Source organism: Macaca mulatta, chromosome 19, assembly GCF_049350105.2.
Source record: "Macaca mulatta isolate MMU2019108-1 chromosome 19, T2T-MMU8v2.0, whole genome shotgun sequence".
In the NCBI taxonomy this organism is placed as follows: Eukaryota; Metazoa; Chordata; class Mammalia; order Primates; family Cercopithecidae; genus Macaca; species Macaca mulatta.
In genome coordinates, this window is record NC_133424.1 from 1,808,482 (window position 1) to 1,831,221 (window position 22,740).

At 63.8% G+C, this 22,740-nt stretch overlaps 1 protein-coding gene across 7 annotated transcripts in view; it reads right to left on the reverse strand.

The window, feature by feature from the left end:
- SBNO2 (strawberry notch homolog 2) overlaps positions 1-22,740 on the reverse strand; it is a 75,517-nt gene that overhangs the window by 37,501 nt on the left and 15,276 nt on the right. For 6 of the 7 annotated variants that reach the window (XM_077978679.1, XM_077978674.1, XM_077978678.1 and 3 more), the window contains exons 2-4: positions 16,695-16,913; positions 11,264-11,337; positions 9,525-9,636 (exon numbers count right to left, since the gene is read on the reverse strand). In XM_077978679.1, coding sequence (XP_077834805.1) covers positions 9,525-9,636; positions 11,264-11,337; positions 16,695-16,787 — 279 coding nt within the window. In that variant the 5' untranslated portion in view covers positions 16,788-16,913. Of the gene's footprint in view, positions 1-9,524; positions 9,637-11,263; positions 11,338-16,694; positions 16,914-17,600; positions 18,056-22,740 lie in introns of those variants that run through there. The other variant, XM_077978671.1, reaches the window with a different exon arrangement.

A 22,740-nucleotide genomic window follows, 5' to 3' on the forward strand; every position in this document is an offset into this window, starting at 1 on the left:
CAGGAGAATGGCGTGAACCCGGGAGGCGGAGCTTGCAGTGAGCCGTGATTGCGCCACCGCACTCCAGCCTGGGCGACAGAGCGAGACTCCGTCTCAAAGAAAGAAAGAAAGAAAGAAAGTAAAGAAGGAATGCAGGCTGGGTGCGGTGGCTCACGCCTGTAATCCCAGCACTTTGGGAGGCTGAGGCAGGTGGATCATGAGGTCAGGAGATCGAGACCAGCCTGGCTAACACGGTGAAACCGTGTCCACTAAAAAACACAAAACATTAGCTGGGAGTGGTGGCGGGCGCCTGTAGTCCCAGCTACTCGGGAAGCTAAGGCAGGAGAATGGCGTGAACCCGGGGGACAGAGGTTGCAGTGAGCCGGGATCACGCCACTGCACCCCAGCCTGGGCGACAGAATGAGACTCCATCTCAAAAAAAAAAGGAAAGAATGCAGAGCCATGTGTCCACAGAACCACAGCCCACCTGCAAAACGCGGCGGGAGGCCCCACCAGGACACACGGGGCTGAGCCATCACCCACCAGGGACGTCGGGCCTGAGGACTTCGCGCCGACCTGGAGATGGAAGGGCTGAGCAGAAGTGAGGGGGGCCCTTCCTCTGAGTGGGGTGGCTGGAGGGCCAGGCAAGGCACACGTGACATCCCGTGAGCTCCGCGGCCCACAGGGGATGCCGGCAGCACGGGAAACAGCAGCGGCACCTGGCTCAGCGTGAGCCCCAGGGGCGGGGGTGGGGAGCAGGTGGAGAGCGGGGAGGGGGTAGGGGTCCCACACAGTTCTGGCTGTCAGCAAGAGAAGGCACACGGAACACAGATGGACGCAGCAGGGATGCCCGCAGGCAGGACCCACAGGTGGAGGCTGCTGACCCTGCCCCAGGCAGGACCAGCCTCTGCACAGCCTTGAGTCCTCCCCCAGGCTGGGAGAAACAGGAACCAGATGGTGAAGGAACTCCATCCTGGCCAAGCGGCCAAAGTTACCACGATCGGCACAATACACGCAACGCCAGGCACTCTGATCCATGCCGTGGTATGTACGGTGCTGTCTGTGGGATTCCTCCATCCAGTCAGGAGACAACCCCAGACAAAACCAATGGAGAGGCACCCTGGGGGAGAGGCACCCTGGGGGAGACCCACCCTGGGGGAGACGCACCGTGGAGGAGACGCACCCTGGGGGAGACCCACCCTGGGGGAGACCCACCCTGGGGGAGACGCACCCTGGGGGAGACGCACCCTGGGGGAGACCCACCCTGGGGGAGACGCACCCTGGGGGAGACGCACCCTGGGGGAGAGGCACCGTGGGGGAGACGCACCCTGGGGGAGACGCACCCTGGGGGAGAGGCACCGTGGGGGAGAGGCACCCTGGAGCAGACGCACCCTGGGGGAGACGCACCCTGGGGGAGAGGCACCCTGGGGGAGACCCACCCTGGGGGAGAGGCACCCTGGGGGAGACCCACCCTGGGGGAGAGGCACCCTGGGGGAGACCCACCCTGGGGGAGACGCACCCTGGGGGAGACCCACCCTGGGGGAGACGCACCCTGGGGGAGAGGCACCGTGGGGGAGACGCACCCTGGGGGAGAGGCACCCTGGGGGAGACGCACCCTGGGGGAGACCCACCCTGGGGGAGAGGCACCCTGGGGGAGACCCACCCTGGGGGAGACGCACCCTGGGGGAGACCCACCCTGGGGGAGACGCACCCTGGGGGAGAGGCACCGTGGGGGAGACGCACCCTGGGGGAGAGGCACCCTGGGGGAGACGCACCCTGGGGGAGACCCACCCTGGGGGAGACGCACCCTGGGGGAGACCCACCCTGGGGGAGACGCACCCTGGGGGAGAGGCACCCTGGGGGAGACGCACCCTGGGGGAGACCCACCCTGGGGGAGACGCACCCTGGGGGAGAGGCACCGTGGGGGAGACGCACCCTGGGGGAGACCCACCCTGGGGGAGACGCACCCTGGGGGAGAGGCACCCTGGGGGAGACCCACCCTGGGGGAGAGGCACCCTGGGGGAGACCCACCCTGGGGGAGACGCACCCTGGGGGAGACCCACCCTGGGGGAGAGGCACCCTGGGGGAGACCCACCCTGGGGGAGAGGCACCCTGGGGGAGACCCACCCTGGGGGAGACGCACCCTGGGGGAGACCCACCCTGGGGGAGACCCACCCTGGGGGAGAGGCACCCTGGGGGAGACGCACCCTGGGGGAGAGGCACCCTGGGGGAGACGCACCCTGGGGGAGACGCACCCTGGGGGAGACGCACCCTGGGGGAGAGGCACCCTGGGGGAGACCCACCCTGGGGGAGACGCACCCTGGGGGAGACCCACCCTGGGGGAGACGCACCCTGGGGGAGAGGCACCCTGGGGGAGACGCACCCTGGGGGAGACCCACCCTGGGGGAGACGCACCCTGGGGGAGAGGCACCGTGGGGGAGACGCACCCTGGGGGAGACCCACCCTGGGGGAGACGCACCCTGGGGGAGAGGCACCCTGGGGGAGACGCACCCTGGGGGAGAGGCACCCTGGGGGAGACGCACCCTGGGGGAGACCCACCCTGGGGGAGAGGCACCCTGGGGGAGACCCACCCTGGGGGAGAGGCACCCTGGGGGAGAGGCACCCTGGGGGAGACGCACCCTGGGGGAGAGGCACCCTGGGGGAGACGCACCCTGGGGGAGACCCACCCTGGGGGAGAGGCACCGTGGGGGAGACGCACCCTGGGGGAGAGGCACCCTGGGGGAGACGCACCCTGGGGGAGACCCACCCTGGGGGAGAGGCACCGTGGGGGAGACCCACCCTGGGGGAGAGGCACCCTGGGGGAGACCCACCCTGGGGGAGAGGCACCCTGGGGGAGACCCACCCTGGGGGAGACGCACCCTGGGGGAGACCCACCCTGGGGGAGACGCACCCTGGGGGAGAGGCACCGTGGGGGAGACGCACCCTGGGGGAGAGGCACCCTGGGGGAGACGCACCCTGGGGGAGACCCACCCTGGGGGAGACGCACCCTGGGGGAGACCCACCCTGGGGGAGAGGCACCCTGGGGGAGACCCACCCTGGGGGAGAGGCACCCTGGGGGAGACCCACCCTGGGGGAGAGGCACCCTGGGGGAGACCCACCCTGGGGGAGACGCACCCTGGGGGAGAGGCACCGTGGGGGAGACCCACCCTGGGGGAGACCCACCCTGGGGGAGACGCACCCTGGGGGAGACCCACCCTGGGGGAGAGGCACCCTGGGGGAGACGCACCGTGGGGGAGACCCACCCTGGGGGAGACGCACCCTGGGGGAGACGCACCGTGGGGGAGACGCACCCTGGGGGAGAGGCACCGTGGGGGAGACGCACCCTGGGGGAGAGGCACCCTGGGGGAGACGCACCCTGGGGGAGACGCACCCTGGGGGAGTGGCACCGTGGGGGAGACGCACCGTGGGGGAGACGCACCGTGGGGGAGACGCACCCTGGGGGAGAGGCACCCTGGGGGAGAGGCACCCTGGGGGAGACGCACCGTGGGGGAGACGCACCGTGGGGGAGACGCACCCTGGGGGAGACGCACCCTGGGGGAGAGGCACCCTGGGGGAGACGCACCGTGGGGGAGAGGCACCCTGGAGCAGACGCACCCTGGGAGAGATGCACCCTGGGGGAGACGCACCCTGGGGGAGATGCACTCTGGAAAAGAGCCTCTTTGGGGGAAGTGCGGAGGCTGCCGACACCCCAGGTCCAGCCCAGTCACCGGCGCTGTGCAAGGTCAGTGTCCGCTCCACAGCCAGGCTTCTGCGAGACAGTGACACTTGGGGGCCGGGTGGGGGCTGTTCCAGAGCTCTTAGTTCTTGCAACTTTTTTGTAATTTTTTTTTTTTTGACACGGAGTCACACTGTGTCACCCAGGCTGGAGTGCCGTGGCGCGATCTCAGCTCCCTGCAACCTCTGCCTCCCGAGATCAGGGAATTCTCCTGCCTCAGCCTCCCAAGTAGCTGGAATTACAGGTGCCTGCCACCACGCTCGGCTAGTTTTTGTATTTTTAGTAGAGACGGGGTTTAGCCATGTTGGCCAGGATGGTCTCGAACTCCTAAGTTCAGTTAATCTGCCCACCTTGACTTCATAAAGTGCTAGGATTACAAGCGTGAACTACTGTGCCCGGCCTCTAAATCTAATTTTTAATTTTGTATAGAGATGAGATCTCACTATGTTGCCCAATCTGGATCCATGCGTCCATCACAGACAAACACAGTGGGGCCTCCACGTGTCCATCACAGACAAAAACGGCGGGGCCCTCCCACGCATCCATCACGGACACACGGACACATGGACACACGGACACACACAACAGGCCTTCCACTGGGAACTCCCAGGCTCAAGCGATCCTCAGGCCTCAGCCTCCCAAGTAGCTGGGACTACAGGCTTGCACCACCATGCCCGACTAATGTTTTTCTTTTTTTTTTTTTCCTGAGATGGAGTCTTGCTCTGCAGCCCTGGCTGCAGTAGAGTGACTCGTACTTGGCTCACTGCAACCTCCTGCTCCTGGGTTCAAGTAATTCTCCTGCCTCAGTCTCCTGAGTAGCTGGTATTACAGGCACATGCCACCATGCCCGGCTGTTTTATATATATTTTTAGTAAAGACAGGGTTTCAACTTATTGGTCAGGCTGGTCTCAAACTCCTTACCTCATGATCCGTCTGCCTCGGCCTCCCAAAGTGCTGGGATTACAGGCATGAGCCACTGCGCCCAGCTATTTTTTTCTATTTTTAATACAGATAGGGTCTCACTATGCTGTGCAGCCTGGTCTCAAACCCCTGGGCTCAAGCAGTCCTCCCGCCTCGGCCTCCCAAAGTGCTGGGATCACAGGCTGAGCCACTGAGCCCAGCCCTGACTCAAACGTGATCTCCTGCATTCCCAGGGGCAGAATCTCCCAGGCACAGTGGCCCTGCTCAGGGTCTGTGAAGACCGCCAGGGGAGCCACCATCAACCCGCCCCTCAATGACCTCCCTCCCCACGATCAACCCACATATCAAAGGCCTCCCTCTCCAGGATCAACTCTCCCCTCAATGATCTCCCTCCCCACCATCAACCTGCCCGTCAATGGCCTCCCTTCCCAGGATCAACCCTCCCCTCAATGACCTCCATCCCCATGATCAACCCACATCTCAACAGCCTCCCTCCTCACGATCCACACACCCCTCAATGACCGACCTCCTCACGATCCACACACCCCTCAATGACCTCCCTGTCCATGATCAACCCTCCCCTCAATGACCTCCCTCCCCACCATCAACCCACCCCTCAATGGCCTCCCTCCCCAGGCGTTGAGGACTCTCCAGCAGAACCAACAGTGCTGCAGAGTCCACTGGCCCCAGGGAACTGCCCAGGTGCATGGCTCTTCTGCTTTCTCTTGTTGCTTTGGCTGCCAGGAAACTCAGGGCTCAGGTGTATTCATAGTTACCAGCTAGGTCACCTGAGGTCGGGAGTTCGAGACCAGCCTGGCCAACATGGTGAGACCTCGTCTCTACTAAAAATACAAAAATTAGCCAGGCATGGTGGCTGGCGCCTGTAATCCCAGCCTCTCAGGAAAATGAGGCAGCAGAATGGCTGAAACTCGGGAGGCAGAGGTTGCAGTGAGCGGAGATCACATCACTGCACTCCAGCCTGAGTGACAGAGCAAGACTCTGTCTCAAAAAAAAAAAAAAAAGGCCAGGCCCGGTGGTTCATGGCTGTAATCCCAGCACTTTGGGAGGCTGAGAGGGAGGGGCAGATCACCTGAGGTCAGGAGTTCAAGACCAGCCTAGCCAACATGGCGAAACCTCGTCTCTACTAAAAATATAAAAATTAGCTGGGCGTGGTGGCACATACCTGTAATCCCAGTTACTTGGGAGGCTGAGGCAGGAGAATAGCTTGAACCCAGGAGGCGGAGATTGCAGTGAGCCGACATGGCGCCACTGTACTCCAGCCTGGGTGACAGAGCAAGGCTCCATCTCCAAAAAAAAAAAAAAAAAAAATGTAGTGACCAGCTGGCTCGTTATGGCCTGTGGGGTTTCACATTCACCCTCACCCCTAGTCCAGCAAGAGGTTCTCCCTACCAATCCCTTGTGGTTAATACAACAGCAAGAAACACCTGCAGGGAATGCACCTGTGCCACAGACCACGATGGCTTCGAATGGGGCCTTCATTTACCCTCGTTCCCGTGAAAAGCTACTGTCAACCTCATGGCTCCAACAAGCTGAATGTGGTGGCTCACGCCTGTAATCCCCGTGCTTTGGAAGGCCCAGGCAGGAGAATCGCTTGAGCCCAGAAGTTTGAGACTAGCCTGGGCAACACAGTGAGACCTCATTTCCACAAAACACACAAAATTAGCTGGGTGTGGTGGTGCGTGCCTGTGGCCCCAGCTACTGGGGAAGCTGAAGTGGGAGCATCGCTTGAGCCCAGGAGGTGGAGGCTGCAGTGAGCCGAGATTGCACCGCTGCACTCCAGCCTGGGCGACAGAGCCAGACCCTGTCTCTAAAAATAAAAACTAAAAAAATATATAAATGAAACACACGTTTATCCTCTCATAGTCTGGAGGGTAGAAGTTGTAACATCAAGGGTGGGCAGGGCAGGTCCCTCATGGGGGCTCCAGGGGGAAAAACCCAGTTCCCGCCCTTTCCCAGTGTCCAGAGGCACCCGCATCCCTTGGCTTGGGGCCCCTTCCTCCCGCTTCACAGCCACAGCGCAGCCTCTTCCCGTCTCTCTCTGGCTCTCACCCTCCCGCCTCCTCTCAGGAGGGCCCTGTGAGGACACTGGGCCTCCAGGTCACCCAGGATGCTCTCCCGTCTCAGGTCCGTCACTCAGTCCCATCTGCAGGTCCCGTCTGCCATGAGAGGCAACACAACGACGGGTCCTGGGGATCAGGATGGGGACGTCCTGGGGGCTGTAACAGTGCAGCCAGCACGGTTTCCTCAGGTCTGAGTCGGGAGCAGAGGCTTCTGCGGCGGGTTGGGCTGCGCTGTGGGGCCACGGTGTGAAGGGCCTCGAATGCCAGGCTCAGGTCTGGACTCCTTCCTGTCTCCGCAGAACCACATGGCCCAGCCCACAGACCTGGGCTGACTCACACCCGTCCCGTTCCACGCTGTGCACCACAGAACCATGCGGCCCGGCCCACAGGCCTAGGCTGACCTGCACCCGTTCCGGCCCACGCTGGGCACAGCAGAACCACACGTCCCGTCCCACGCTCGGCACCACAGAACCACGTGGCCCGGTCCACGGGCCTGCGCTGACTCACCCCCGTCCCGCCCCACACTCGGCGCCGCGGGTCAGGTCTCCTCTGAAGGAGCCTCTTCCGCTTTAACAGGGAGATGTGGGTCCAAGCCGCCCCACACGCGGCCTCTGGAGTATGAGGCGGCTGTGGGCAGGGTGGGCAGGGAGCCGGGCGGGCAGCGCTCACAGAACCAACATCTGCCGGATGGATGTGGCATGCTCTGAAGAGGGGTCATGAGCGGCCACAGTCCCCAAGCGCGCAGCGACCAGCAGGGGTTAGACGCGGAGCAGACAAAGGGAGCACAGCGGCCCCGAGGGCTCCGGGCTGAACAGACGAAGCAGCAATTGTTCGGAGGGAGAAGCAGAATTCATGAGACAGAGACAGGGAGACACAGACAGAGAAACAGAGGCAGAGACAAGAGAGGCGGAGAGACAGAGACAGAGAGGGAGAGAGATGGAGGCAGAGAGGGAGAGAGACGGAGGCAGAGAGGGAGAGAGATGGAGGCAGAGAGGGAGACAGAGGTAGAGGGAGACAGAGAGAGAGATTAGGAGCACGGGGGAGAGGGAGAGGGACAGACAGAGAAGAGAGAGACAGAAGGAAGACAGAGAAAGAGGCAGAGAAGGGGTGAAAGAGAAGAAGGGGGAGGGGCAAGGACAGGCTGAGCAGGGGCTGGCAGGAGGGCAGTGGCAGTGAGGAAGGGTCCGCTGCCATCAGACACACCCCGGACTCCTCCCCTGTGTCCTCTGAAGGGTGCGGCATGGACGCTGGTCCTGGACGGGCACCTCCCCTGCCTCAGTTTCCTCCTGTGTCCGGCTGGCATGGGGCAGCAGCTCGCCACGCCTTGGCCAGGACCCGATCACATGGGGGTCCAGGGCTACTTCGGGTGAGGACAGAGCTCCCGTGTTCACCCTGCTGACCTCGGCTCCCAGAAGAGCAGGGGCGCCCCCTCCCCTGAACACAGCTGGTAGGCCAATTTCCAGGCCACGCACGGGGGGCTCCAGGACAGGAATCCACCCTCTCCCGCTCCCAGAGCCCATGAGTCTGAGGTCAAGGTGTCTGAGGGCCGCGCTCCCTCCCCCGGCTCTGACCCGCCTCTTCCAGCCCTGGGGATCCAGGCGACCCTGACCTGTGGCCACCCCGTCCCCAGCCGCCTCCGGTGTCGCACCAGCTCCCGTCTGTCCCGTCTCAGACTCCTCAGACACACAGGACAAGGGTCCTCTGTGTGTCCCAGCACCAGGACCCTCGTGCTGGATTTCAGGGCTACCTCGTCTCATCTTGATCCTTACCCAGTGGCATCCAAAAAGACCCCTACTTCCCAGGAAGGTCCCCTCGCAGACTCCAGGGCGGAGGCGCACGTGAGACCCAGTCGCCCCAGCACAGACCCAGGGTCCGGCTCAGTTTGCCCCACTCTGCTACGGCCCTGAGTGGGGAGAAGTGGGCCCAGGGTCCACCCGGCGAGCTGTTTGCAGGGCCTGGGTCTGGGTGAGCCCTGGGACCTGAACTGGCTCCATTCTGCTGCAGCTTCTCTCCGGATCTGGCCGGCTTGTGCCCACCCCCCACGAGCTCTGAGGCCCAGGCAGATCTCACATGCCCATTACACGGGGAAGCGGAGGCTTCGGGGAGGTGAGCACCACGTGACCCTCGCTCCCCAGCAGGCCCTGGGCGTGGTCCGGCCCAGCGCAGCCCCTGGCCCCGGGTCGACACGAGAGGCTGCGGCATCTGAACCGTCCCAGGGAAGCCGATCTCTGTGGCACTGGGTGCTCCAGAGCAGCCGTGAGGAAGGTGGGGCACTGGGAACCCCTTGGGGGAGGCTGTGAGGACGGTGGTAGGGTCGCCTGATGCCACAGTGGGAGGCTGGGAGCCCCCAGTGACCCTGGAGAGAATGAGGTTGAAGGTTCTCTTCCTTTGGTGTGTGAGTTCTGTTTTCAGGTGGGTGTTACGGGGTTGGGACTCCAGCGTGCAGAGTGTCTGGACCCACCCAGAGAGAGGGCCACGGGGGCGGCGCGACAGCTGCCGAGGTCTCTCCCAGCATCACCGTCCCCCCAACTCCCCCTGCGACATTGCCCAGATGCTCACAGGGATCCCAAAGGCCAGGCGGGGCTCACTGCTGACACAAAGGGACAATCACTGGCTCTTCCCCAAAACCAAGCCATATCTCCGGGCTCCCACTGCCCCACCTAAACTCTGTGGCTAGGGGGTGAAGCCAAGGTCGCCGAGTCACGGGCGGATGTGAGCGCGAGAGGTCAGAGGTCGCAGGGCAGCTGGAGAGGTGGCTCAGATTCCACCCTGCCCCCCACAGCGCGGAGAGCTCCTGGGGCTCCTACCTGAGCAAAGTCGCAGGTCTTTGGTGGCAAGCTGGAGGCGGTGGCCACGGGGGCATAGCTGGTGTCCGGGCAGGGCTGGCTGCCGAGGAAGGAGGCGGAGCTCATGAACGGGCTGGAGGGAGAAGGGGAGGGAGACGGGGAAGATGAGAGTGGGCGTGGGGGTGCTGGACCCACTCCCTCAGTAACACAACCGCTCCCCCGTGGCCATAGCCAGAGGCCCCTCGAGGCCCCACTGGAGCGTGCCCAGGCCTGGCAGGACCCACAGCTCCGCTGCACACACGGAGGGGCCTCCAGGGGTCTGGTGGTCAAGCCTGGAGCTGCCCTCCCACCCCCACTGGACACAGCCCGGCCTGGCTCCTCCGGAACGGCCGCCAGGTGGGTGGGGGGGTGTCCAGGGCCACCATCCTGCCCTCCCTGCTCCAACAGCAAGACTCATTCTAAGGGTTCATTCTGGCGTTTCAGAACCTCTGCCTGGCCGTCCCTCCCCCACACACAGGCCCCTTGGCTCACACCTCACTCCTGCCACGAAGGAGGACAGTGCCACGGGCAGAAACCCAGGATCACCGTCCTCCCAGAAAGGCCCAGGTCGGGGCCCCCACCCTCTGTCACCCTGAGGATGGCAGAGGACACAGCAAGGAGAGGGTCCTGGGGACCCCCCACCCAAGGGCACCTCTCTGCAGACTGCAGGAGTAACATGCGGCTGGCGGGGGGCACTGGGCATTGCTGAAGGGAGTTTTCTCTGCCCTTCTCCACTCCGGCCCTCCTGGCCAGCTCCCGTGCTCGGGAGAGGGGTGGCAGCCGTCCCCAGCGCCTCCTTCCCACCCGCCAGGCTCCCCCGGGCTCTCCCTCCAGAAGCTTCTCTCTAGCAGGGCTGGCAGCAGGCCCAGGTCCCTGCCCAGTGGGGAGCCAGAGGGTTTGGGTCTGAGCGGCCTGTGCAGAGCTACCCCCGGGGCAGGGACCGCCTGGGGGCCACTCTCCTCCTGCACAGAAAGGTTTGCAAACACCGACAGGAAAGAAGCATCCACTCCATTCCCGAGCCACAAACAGCTGCTCCACAATCTCCTGGCGTCTCCCAAGGCTCTGGCTACACCTGCCCCCAAGCCCTTTGCACAGCCTGGGAGCCTGCTCGCCTGGCCAACTCCTACCTCCCCTGCAAAACCCAGCCCAGCTGTTGCCCTCTGTGGGAAAAGTGCCCTTCTGGCTCTCTTCACCCCAGAAAACCTCTCATCCCTTCCCATCCTGGTGTCACCTCAACCCCTCACCCCTTCCCACCCTGGCGTCACCTTCACCCCTCACCCCTTCCCACCCTGGCGTCACCTCCACCCCTCACCCCTTCCCACCCTGGCGTCACCTCCACCCCTCACCCCTTCCCACCCTGGCGTCACCTCCACCCCTCACCCCTTCCCACCCTGGCGTCACCTCCACCCCTCACCCCTTCCCACCCTGGTGTCACCTCCACAGGAGGCCCCCCGGCCCCAGCCCACACCTCCCCGCCCTCTACCAAGCTGGGCTCTCAAGGAGACGGAAGCCATGGATCACAAAACGGTGTTCAACAAACAGTGGTCTCAGCCCGGACCTGGCCCGTGGGGTGGAGCCTTCCAGGACCATGTGCACACCACCCCCCAACCCCTCAACAGGACTTTGAGCCCTCACGCCCTGCACCCAGAACTCCGTTTGTAACTGTGACTTCGGAAGCGAGCAGGCCTGGGGGGCTGTGCGGGGAGGACCTCGGTACTCACCGGCTGTCACTGGAGAAGGCAGGGTACGGCGGCAGTGAGAAGGTGTTCCAGTAGGGGCAGTGCAGCATGGCGCTCTGGAAGAGACGGCGGGCATCAGTGAGTGGGAAGCAGAGGGACCTGCGGAGCAGCCTGGCTGAGCCCTCCGGGCAGGGTGAGAGCCCGAGGGGCTAGGGAGCCCCTGCACTCAGGGTCCCGTCCTGCCCCTGCTGAATCTCCTGGGGAGTCATTTAAACGCCCCGTGCCTCACTTTCCCCACCTGCACCAGACCCCACCCAAGGCTTGTGGTGTGGTCTGAAGGCGCTGAACCACCCGCGTGAAGGGCTCCACACAGGCCTCGCTCTACCACCAGGCCCGCAGCCCGGGAGTCTGCATCTCACACAAGACCTGGGGGTGCTGCTAGCCCCAGGACCCTGCTTGGAGGCCCCATTCTAGGAGGTGGAGGATCAGACTGTTCGCATGACGGAGATGTGCACCTGCTGCCTGTAGTGCAGGGTGGGCACGGGGCTCCTCGGGCAGGGCCTGGGGCAGGCGAGGGCCTCACACCAGCTCCAGGGCCCTCGGACGTGCTGGTGAGACCTGGAAGCTCAGGCTGCTGCGCGGGACAGGGCCCTGACTTCTCAGCACTTGCATGGGGTTGGGGTGCCGGGAGCCTGTTTTGGGAAATGGTGACCAGTGGCCTGGAGGCTCAGCCAGAGGTCAGTGGAGGCGTAAGTGGCTCCAGGTTGGCCGACTCTCTGGTGGGTCTGACTCCAGGCCAGGCTTACAACACCCTCGCCAGGAGCTGATGTCCCCACCCCATGGTTCTCTGGGAAAAGCTCACTGTGCCTGCCCTTGGGAACGAGAGCGGCATGGGGCACACAGCAGGCCCCAAAACCTGAGGATGGGGAGCACATGGGGCGGCAGCAGGCCCAGGGGTGGCAGCAAGCCTGAGGTCAGCACCTGTGGCTTTGGGGGCAGGGCTGTGGACACCTCGTGCCCTGCAGAATGGGCACCCCTCAGCAGGGCCCCCACCTGCACAGGGCAACCCCAGCTGCAGCAGAGAGACCCTGCCATCACAGACGCCCCCGTGGTCACGAGGGAGATGCCACCGGCCGGGGGCACCATCCTGCTTATCCCAGCAGGACCATGGGCCATGGTGGCTTCCAGAGCGGGGGGCGGGGGTTCACCTGCTGCCCCGAGTCCCCCAATGACCTCTCCCAGGCCCACGCGAGCCCTGCTCCTCCCTGAGGCCCTGATGCAGTTCCCTGGGGCTCGGCCACCTCTGGCCTCTCATTCACCTCACGCTGTCCGGGAACCAGCCCTGACGGCCAGGGGCCGCTTTCTGTACCCTCAGGTGCTGGGTGGGGGATTCCAGGACCCCCGAGAGCCTGAGACGGGCAAAGCCCTCGGGGTGACCGCTGTCCCTATCTATCAGCGAAATAAATCTATCAGCGAAAGCCCACAGCTCCTCCCCTGCACAGAGGCCGGCAGCCTGGGCGTCCTGAGCTCCTGCAAGCTCAGGAGACAAGTGAGAAGGTCCCGAGGTGGTGGCCTGCAGGAAGCAGGGCCACCGGCCCCGGGGGCTCCAGAGCCCGGGTCTCCTGGTCCTTCCCCTCCTCCTGCCCTTTTGGGGAGAGAGAAAGCCAGCCCCGGAGAGAAACAGGAACTTCCCAAGGCCACGTGGCACACCCGGAACATTCTGGAACAGGACTCTGACTCCAGACCAACCCAGCCTCCTGAGATGAGCTGAAGTCCCTGTTTCAGGCACACACGGTGCCTTGGGCCAGGCTGGGCATGGCCACAGCCAGAGAACTGCAGCTGCAGGAGTGCGGCGGGGGGCTGTGGGGTCCCAGGGTGGGAGGACCCAGGGGTCCTCAGCTCACCCAACATGCTCCGCCTGTGCCCAGGCCAGGCTAGGGGCTGGAATAGGGGGGAAGTCATGACTGCCTCTATCCCAACCTCCTCCCACAGCCCGTGGCTCCACTGAGAGCTGCCAATCACAGATACCCTAGTCCCACCCCACAGGGGTGCCATGGGCATGGCAGGCCAATCAGAGCCTTCCCTGGGACCTTCTCTGGCAGCCAGAGGGTGCGGCTTCACCTTTAGAGGGCAGGCCCTAGCACATAATTGGTCCAGAGATGGTCACCTGACCCTGGCCAGCCAATCAGAGCCTGCCTGGGGATTTTCTTTCCTTTCCTTATTTCGAGATGGAGTCTCACTCTGTCACCCAGGCTGAAGTGCAGCAGCACAATCACGACTCACTGCAACCTCTGCCTCCTGAGTTCAAGCGATTCTCCTATCTCAGCCTCCTGCGTAGCTGGGATTACAGGTGTCAGCCACCACATCCAGCTAATTTTTGTATTTTTAGTAGAGATGGGATTTCACCATGCTGGCCAGGCTGCTCTCGAACTCCTGACCCCAAGCAATCTGCCCACCTCGGCCTCCCAGAGTGCTGGGATTTCAGGCGTGAGCCATTGCGCTGGCTGGTGTATTTTTATTTCTAATTTAATACTCTGGCGCTGGAAGAGGCTGGGCCGTGTGTGTGTGAACTCAGCTGACCCTGCCCAGCAGTGTCCACACTGTATCCGAATGTGACGGAACTCGGAACAGGGAGGGTGGGATGAGCCTCACACGCAGGTTGGGAGGCAAAGCCGGCTGCGCGCATGGGTGTGCCCCGGCCTGAGCCCTGTGGCTGCTGGCCAGTGCCCTCGCCAGGGTCGAGCTCTGCCGCAGGCCCCAACTGTCACCGCTAACACCTTCCCGCTCCCCCTCAGATCCTCGAAGATGGCTCCTCTGTCTCCACATCCCATAATTCGCTTAATTATTTCCCCACTGTGGGGCCTCTGGGGAGATTCCAGTTTCCTGCCACTATAAATAGTGCCGCTCCGTCTTCCCTCCCTCCTGATCAGTCCCCCGGGTGCGTTTCCGAGATAGAATTCCTGGGTTGGAACAAGCACCTGGCGGGTGTCGGGGGATGGAGCTGTTCCGGCGGGGATGTGGCTTGGCCAAGCCCCTTTATGGTGGCCAAGGAGGCCGACCGACGGCCAGTACTTGAGCTCCACTGGGGCAGCTGTGGGGATCCAGCCTCAACCCCGAGGGGCTCAGGAACTAGTGAGGGGGACAGGAGGGGTCTGGGCCACAAAAGGGACCCTGCTGCGAGAGGGGTACCCTGGCCCCGGCTCGGAGCCCCCTCTGGACGGTCAGAACATGGCAGGAGGCTGCCCAGAGCCCTCTGAGGATGGACTGCCGAGGGGTGTCTGTGACGTTTGCCCCACAGGCCAACCTGGGCGTTGGGCTAGGGAGTGCCCAGGAGACCATGGAGTCCCGGAGCAGGTCCTGCTGTTCGACAGGAGAGGGCAGCCCCTCTGTATCCAGGTAGAAAATCCCCAGGCAGGGCCGGGCGCGGGGGCTCACGCCTGTAATCCCAGCATTTTGGGAGGCCGAGGTGGGCGGATCAACTGAGCCCAGGAGTTTGAGAACAGCCTGGCCAACATGGCAAAACCCCATCTCTGCAAGAAAATTTTAAAAATTAGCCGGGCATGGTGGCGCATACCTGTGGTCCCAGCTACTCAGAATGCTGAGGCAGGAGAATCACTTGAGCCCGGGAGGCAGAGGCTGCAGTGAGCCGAGATCGCACCACTGCACTCCAGCCTGGGCGACAGAGCGAGATCCTGTCTTAAAAATGATAAAACTGGCCGGGCGCGGTGGCTCAAGCCTGTAATCCCAGCACTTTGGGAGGCCGAGACGGGCGAATCACGAGTTCAGGAGATCGAGACCATCCTGGCTAACACGGTGAAACCCCGTCTCTACTAAAATACAAAAAAAAATTAGCCGGGCGAGGTGGCGGGCGCCTGTACTCCCAGCTACTCGGGAGGCTGAGGCAGGAGAATGGCGTGAACCCGGGAGGCAGAGCTTGCAGTGAGCTGAGATCCGGCCACTGCACTCCAGCCTGGGCAACAGAGCCAGACTCCGTCTCAAAAAAAAAAAAAAAAAAAAATGATAAAACTGGCTGGGCACGGTGGCTCAAGCCTGTAATCCCAGCACTTTGGGAGGCCGAGACAGACAGATCACGAGGTCAGGAGATCGAGACCATCCTGGCTAACATGGTGAAACCCCGTCTCTACTAAAAATACAAAAAAACTAGCCGGACGAGGTGGCGGATGCCTGTAGTCCCAGTTACTCGGGAGGCTGAGGCAGGAGAAGGGCGTAAACCTGGGAGGCGAAGCTTGCAGTGAACTGAGATCCGGCCACTGCACTCCAGCCTGGGCGACAGAGCGAGACTCCGTCTCAAAAAAAAAAAAAAAAAAAAAGATAAAACTAAAAAAAATACGTATATATATACACACACACATATATATACATACACACACATACTTGTGTGTATATATACATGTGTATGTATGTGTGTCTGTATTTATACACATATATATATGTATATACACATATATATACACACACACACATATATACATTTTTAATTTAAAAGAAAAAAAAGGTTTTTTTTTGAGCCAGAGTTTCGCTCCGTCGCTCAAGCTGTCACTCAAGTGCAGTGGCGCAATCTCGGCTCACTGCAGCCTCTGCCTCCCGGGTTCAAGCAATTCTCCTGCCTCAGCCTCCCAAGTAGCTGGGATTACAGACACCTGCCACCACGCCAGGCTAATTTTTTGTATTTTTAGTAGAGATGGGGTTTCACCATGTTGGCCAGGCTGGTCTCAAACTCCTGACCTCAAGTGATCTGCCCCTCTCGGCCTTCCAAAGTGCTGGGATAACAGGCGTGAGCCACCACGCCCGGCCTATTTTTTATTTTTTTGAGATGGAGTCTCACACTTGTCGCCCAGGCTACAAGTGTGAGAGTTGAGTGGTGCAGTCTCCACTCACTGCAGCCTCTGCCTCCTAGATCTAAGTGATTCTCCTGCCTCGGCCTCCTGAGTAGCTGGGATTACAGGCGTCTGGCACCACACCTGGCTGAGTTTGGTATTTGTAGTAAAAGCCAGGTTTCGCTATGTTGGCCAGGCTGGTCTCGAACTCGGGACCTCAGGTGATCTGCCCACCTCCACCTCCCAAAGTGCTGGGACTACAAGCATGAGCCACCGTGCTTGGCCAGAAATACATGGTTTAAGTAATTCCCTCACTGACAGGTTCCTGCAAGTGAAGTCGGGCCCCCAGTACAGCTGACGGCAGAGGAGCTGGAAGCTCTGCAGGAGACCGACTCGCCTCAGATACGCTCCCTGAAAAGCTGGGGCCATGAGCAGCCTCCCCTTCACATCCCCATGGGGACCCTCTCCGGGGCCCACGGGGGCGGGTGGAGCCCGGCTCTGGGCCAGGAAGGTCAGGTGGAGGTCGCGCCACGTCCTCTGGGGCAGCGTTCTGCACGCCACGACCCTGGGCACTCGGGGCGGGACAAGCGCCCATCGACCCCGTCAGGTGGGCCGGGGCTGGGGGAGGGGCTCACCTGCAGGGGCGGCGGGCTGTACAGGAGGCTGCCCGCCGGCGGGGGCTCATGCTGCGGGTAATCCCTGTCCATGGCGGGCCCCACTGCAAGCATCGGGCGGCAGGCGGGGTGGGGTCCTCGGCCGGGCGGCAGGCAGCGGGGCTCCGGGACCCGGGGCCGCCGGGGTGTCTATCTGGGCTTCTCGCTCCGTGGTGGCGGCGGTGGCGGCGGTATCATGATCTGCAGAGGGAGACGTGGACGTCCTGAGAGTCTGTGGAGAGTGGGGCTCCCCCGGCCTCCTCTCCCTCGGGCATGACCTGCCCCAGCCTGGGCTGCAGCTCCTGCTCCCCCCTGGGCCAGAACCGAAAGGTGCTCCTTCCCCTCCCCACTCATCCCCACCCCACACCAGCAGCGCCACCCAACCCCTCTGTACTGTCCACAGGGCCTTTCCTGGCCTCCTCGGCCCCCAGCCCCGACTACACTGATTAGGGTGGGCCCGACAGGGCTGCCCAGGTCCCAGGGCAGCCACAGGACCAGGCACCCCAGCTGTGCGCAGTGGAGCTGTGAGCTGATTCCCCCACACCTGGCTTTGCAACCAGCCGGTCTGAGACTGCAGCAGAGTCCAACCCGGGCCCGGCACCTCTGAACCAGGGGCGCCCAGGCGGCGCTGGACCCAGCCCGATCCCTCGGACGCAGCAGGGCTCCACAGGGGGGTCTCCCAAGGAGAGGGGTCAGGGGCCACGTAGAGCTGGAAAAGCGCCCAGACCTCGTTTCAGGCTAACCACACGCCAGTGTCCCCACTGAGAACACTACTGAGCTACAGAGCCGAGCCCCACACCGTCAGACGCCAGGGACAGCTCCCACGTGCCCCACGGCCTCTGGCACACGGCCAGACGCCCGCCAGGCTGAGCCCCCACCAGGCCCTACCCGGTGAGTGCAGGGACCAAGGATGGCCTGTGGTGGCAGGGAAAGCTTTGCAGGCGTCCGCCCAGCGTGCTCACTGCCGAGGGCGGCAGGAAGGGGAGGCGGCGGCCACTCCCGGCCAAGCCCTGGAGTGAAGAAATCTCCGGGACTTCCAGTAATTGCCGTACAGCCACACGCAGGCACTTGTGCAATCCCGTGGGGGAGAGGTACGCCTCTGCCCAGCGCTCCAGAGACAGCGGCTGGGGAGCAGGGGCTGGGCGGGTGGTCGGGACTCCTGTCCCAGAGACCAGATGGAAGCGGTCAGGCACAGTGGGGCCACCCTGCCAGGTCGTCCTGACCGTCTGCGGCCTCTGCCTGCTCCCTGTGGTCAGGACGCCACAACCCACTGCCACCAGAGCTGGGACCCTCGGCGGCCCTTCCAGCTGCCCGCAGGGACCTGCGACGCCCTTGCCAGAAGTGCCCTTTAGGGGAAGGGACAGGCCCGCTGGGATCTGGGGTCTTGGCCAATCCTCGTCAAAGATTCTGGGTCAGGCAGGCAGGATCAAAGCCTGGCTCCACCTTCTGAGTAGAATAACCTCAGACACCCAGACTCCTCCAAGCCTCGGTATGTTCCTCTGGAAGACAGGTTATCGGGTGGAGCCTGGGACCCCGCCCTGGCCCCGCGGGCTGGTGGCCACCAACAGCTCCTCCCGGGCCCAGGCAGCTGCTGACGCCAGGGTCCCCGCTCGGGGGCTCGCCAGTGCTGGTGGGTGGCCCACCCCCTGCCCTGGGGCTCAGCAGCCCCTCCCCTGCAGGGACCCCCTCGGCTCCCGTCAGCACCCCTTCCCGCTGCAGGTTCCATCTCGCGGCAGCCACATCCCCAGACCTACGCTGACCCTTTCCACACTCAGGACGCTTCTCAGCTCTGAGGCCACATGGCCCTGAGCTGACGGACAGCGGGGCCCAGGGCCCACGGTGGACAAGCTTGGGGAGGAGGTACCTTGGGCAGCTCTGGGTCGACCCCATGACCGTCCTTGGGGTACACCGTAGCTGAGGGACCCCTCCAGCAGCAGGGGCCCTGAGCTCGCCTGTGTCGGAGTCCCCGGGGCCACCACGGTGCTCCTGGCAGCTCCTCCCTCCCTGCGGTCTCTGAGCCCCCACTTCTGTGGACGCCCCTTCCAGGCGGCAACCCCAGGAGGCTCAGGGGACCGGGTTCTTCAAGGGTAGGGTTTCACACATGGCACGTGACCTGGAGTCCACGCCTTGGGGACCTGGCAGGGTGTGGAGACCTGGACCAGGAGGGGATGGGGGAGGAGAGCAATGCGGACAACAGGCACAACCAACCAAGAGTCAGGGCCCAGAACCAGGAGGCGGAGCCGGAACCTCACGCGGCCGCCTGGCAGACTGGGATTCCTCAAGAGGCTAACGCCGGAGTCACCACACCATCCCGCAATTCCACACCACACAGAAACGTGCCCGTGCACACCCACGGCAGCACCACTCACAACAACGGCCGGCGGAAGCAGCCCAGTGTCCACGGATGGGCGAGTGGACCAGCATGTGGCATGGCCCATCCACGTGCCGGAACACGACCCAGCCGTGAACAGCAGCGAGGCCCTGCCCCAGGCCACAGCGTGGACGCACCTTGAGGACGTCACGCTCTATGAGAGACGCCAGGCACAGATGGCCACACAGCGTGTGACCCCACTACTAAGAACTGCCCAGGACAGGCCCATCCGGAGACAGAAGGGGATGCGTGGGTGCCGGGCTGGGTGATCCTGGCCTGGGACCCACCCCCACGTCCTCCCACAACCCAACACCTCAGGCTGTGCCCACTCCTGAGAACGCTCGCCCTCTGCCACCCCTCAGGACCCACATCTGCCTTTCCACGCACTGCCGGTCCCCCATCGCCTCCCGCCCTGTCCTCGGCCGTATCTCACAACCCCTGCCACCCTGACCCCCAGGCTCTCCCGCAGCCCCCAGCCCCCAGCCCTGCCTGCAGGCTCCGTCCTGTCCGAGGGCCCACGCCTCCAACAGCTGGCTCCCGGCCCCGTGGTCCTGAGCCCTCCAGACCCTTCCCCCATCGACTCCACCGCCTTCTCTGGCAGCAGCTGTGACCTCGCCATGTCCCTGGGGCATCCAGCTGCCCCATCCCCAGGATAAACCCCGGGGGGCACTGGGCGGGGTCTTGGGGCCTGAGAGCACCCCAACGCCGCCTCTGCCATGCAGCCCCGGTGACACAGCCCACCCTGAGCCTCAGGGCCGCGGGCCAGCCAAACGCTGGCACAGCAGGCACCAGGGCTGTGCCCCCGTCTGGTTTTACTTTTAGGCGTGAGTCCCGTGACTGAAGGGATGCGCGGTGCGGGGCTCACACGGTTCCCACGCCAGGGAGGACCCGCACTTTCCACGCTGACTTCCGGAGGGAGATGTGGCTTCCTTCTGAAATCAGGTCTTCAAGGGAGTCATCGTAAAAGAGAAAGATGAAAGCGCTGGTGGTCCAGGCAGGACAATGGCTGGGAAGGCAGAACCTCAGACAGGACCAAGATCCGGGAGAATCCGAGGAACCAGGTAACCGTTCCGCCTCCCGCTCCTCTCTCCTGAGCCTGCCAAGGTCCCCGTCTTCCAGGCTGGATGCCCCAGGGTCTCACCCCACACTGCAGCGACAGCTCAGCCTCCTGATGTTCCGAACTGGCCACTGCCCGGACCCTCCGCCTGGGGGTCCCTGAGCACCTGTCTTGTGGAGCCCCTTCACCCCTTTGCGCTCCGCCCCCAGACCCGAGACGTCTGCAGATGGGGAGCTGTGTCCACGGGGCCCGGTTCTCCCGCTGTCCTCTTGCTGAACAGGGTTGTGACCTCTGCACTTTCTCATGTGGACATGGAGGCCCCTAGGTGGAGCCTTGACGTGACCCCAGAGCCGGACTCCGGAGCTCAGGCTACGCTGTGTCCACGTTCGCCACGGCAAAGCAGAGACCCTGAGAAGACGCAGGCCGCAGAGCCATGACCGAGACCACAGGAGGGCCCTGCACAGCCCGGAGCACTCCGCCAGGCCTGGGTTCGGGTCGCCTGGCACAGCCGGCAGGCATCTCAAGGCCCATGCCAGCAAAGGCAGACACGGAGGCCTGAGGAGGAGGCTGCAAGTCCTGGGCGAGCGAGCACGGCCGTGTGATGGAGCCCCGCAGAGGCTGCCGCACGGTCCCTCGAGGCTGCGTTACCTCAGCCGACATCCTCCCAGCAGGCACAAGGTGCTCCCTCCTTCCCAGGACCTGAAGACGGCAAGGAGCAGGCCCCCAGGTGTCCAGGAACACCGCAGAGCCGCAGCCACGAGGAGTGCGTCACGGGACAGAGCAGCCACGCGGCCTCCGGTGACATCACAACCATGACCGCCACCTGCAGCCGTGACTGCCGCCCCACGGCCGTGACCCCACCTGCGGTGGTGACCCCACTTGCAGCCGTGACCCTACCTGCAGCCGTGACTGCCGCTCCACGGCCGTGACCCCACCTGCGGCCGTGACCCCACCTGCGGCCGTGACTGCCGCTCCACAGCCGTGATCCCACCTGCGGTCGTGACCCCACCTGCGGCCGTGACCCCACCTGCGGCCGTGACCCCACCTGCGGCCGTGACCGCCACCCACTGGCCTCCAGAGAGGCTGAGGACAGGGTGGTCACCCTTTACCTGGCAGGCGCACAGCGTGGCATCCTAGGACCGGGGGGTGGGGGAGCTGGCAGATTTCACAAGGCTCAGCTAATATGGGGCAGAGAGCCCTGCAAGCTCCGGGCACCTGGCCAGGCCCCAACTTGGCTGCCAGGACCGTCTGGTGCGGAGGACACCGCAGGCAGTCTCGGGTCCTGACCCCCGCAGACAAAGCGCTTCATCCCTCAACACGGAGACTGGGGTAAGTGAGGCCTGAAGGGCTGGAGCCAAGGCAGGATCAGCCCGGTGAGGGACATTGGGGGGACAGGGGGTAGCAGGGGACAGTGGGGGGGCAGCGGGGAACAGAGGGACAGCAGGGGGACGGGGGACAGCAGGGGGACAGTGGGGGGACAGCAGGGGACACAGTCAAGACATCCATGAGGTTCCCCTGCTCCTAGGCCAAGGTGCCTGCCTGAGACGACTTCACCCCCCACAGAGCTGGGCAGCGGCAGAGCGGGGGGGGGCCAGGGAAGGGAGGCGGGTGAAGGAGACCCAAGTGTCCAGCACTGCCCCCGCCCATGCCGGTGCTGCTCTCTGCAGCCACTGGCCTCCGGGTGCCCCCGCCTGCCCCACCATGCAGACACATTCCCACACCACCCTTTCACACATTCCACCCCAGGGGCAGCACTCACCCTCCGGCTGTGGGCGCTGGGGAGCAGCTTGCACCTGGCACCTGTTTGTGATGGGGGAAGCCGCCCCAGTAGTGAGGCCGGCAGCCTGACCTAGCTGCTGAGGGAGCGGGAAGGGCTGGGCCTGGCTGAGGAAGTGCAGCTGCTCACCTGCATCCCTGCAGCCCGGCTGGGCCCCAGCAAGCTGCTCACAGTCCCCAGGCCCTCGGGGGCAGCCCCCATCCACTGGCTACAGCCAACTTCAGGCGCCAAGTCCCCAGGCCCCCAGGGGCAGCCCCCAGCCACTGGCTACAGCCAACTTCAGGCGCCAAGTCCCCAGGCCCCCAGGGGCAGCCCCCAGCCACTGGCTACAGCCAACTTCAGGCACCAAGAGCCCATGAAGAAGCCACTCCCACACCCCTGCCCAGGCCTCGAGGGGTCTGCACGGTGGTCTAGGGGGGTCTGCACTGCGGTCTAGGGGGGTCTGCACGGCGGACTCACAGGAGGCCCAGCATTACGACGGTGGCCAGCTGGCTGCGGTGAGTGCCCGGTGGACACCCCCGAAGGGCAGTGGGGAGACCCAGGGCAGGACACACAGGGCGAGGCTACAGAGCAGGGGCAGCCGCCTGGACCCGTCAGGTGGTCTCAGCTCACTGCAACCTTCGCCTCCCAGGTTCGAGTGATTCGTGTACCTCAGCTTCTGGGGTAACTGGGATGAGCCTTCCTGCCGCAACACAGCTTTGACCTCCCGGGCCCCGATGAAGTGGGTCTCAGGATGCCCAGGACGGCCACATCACACTACGCTTTCCACCTCTCTACTTGAAATTTTCTACGAGTTCTCAAGTCTGCTGCCAAGGTGATGAGA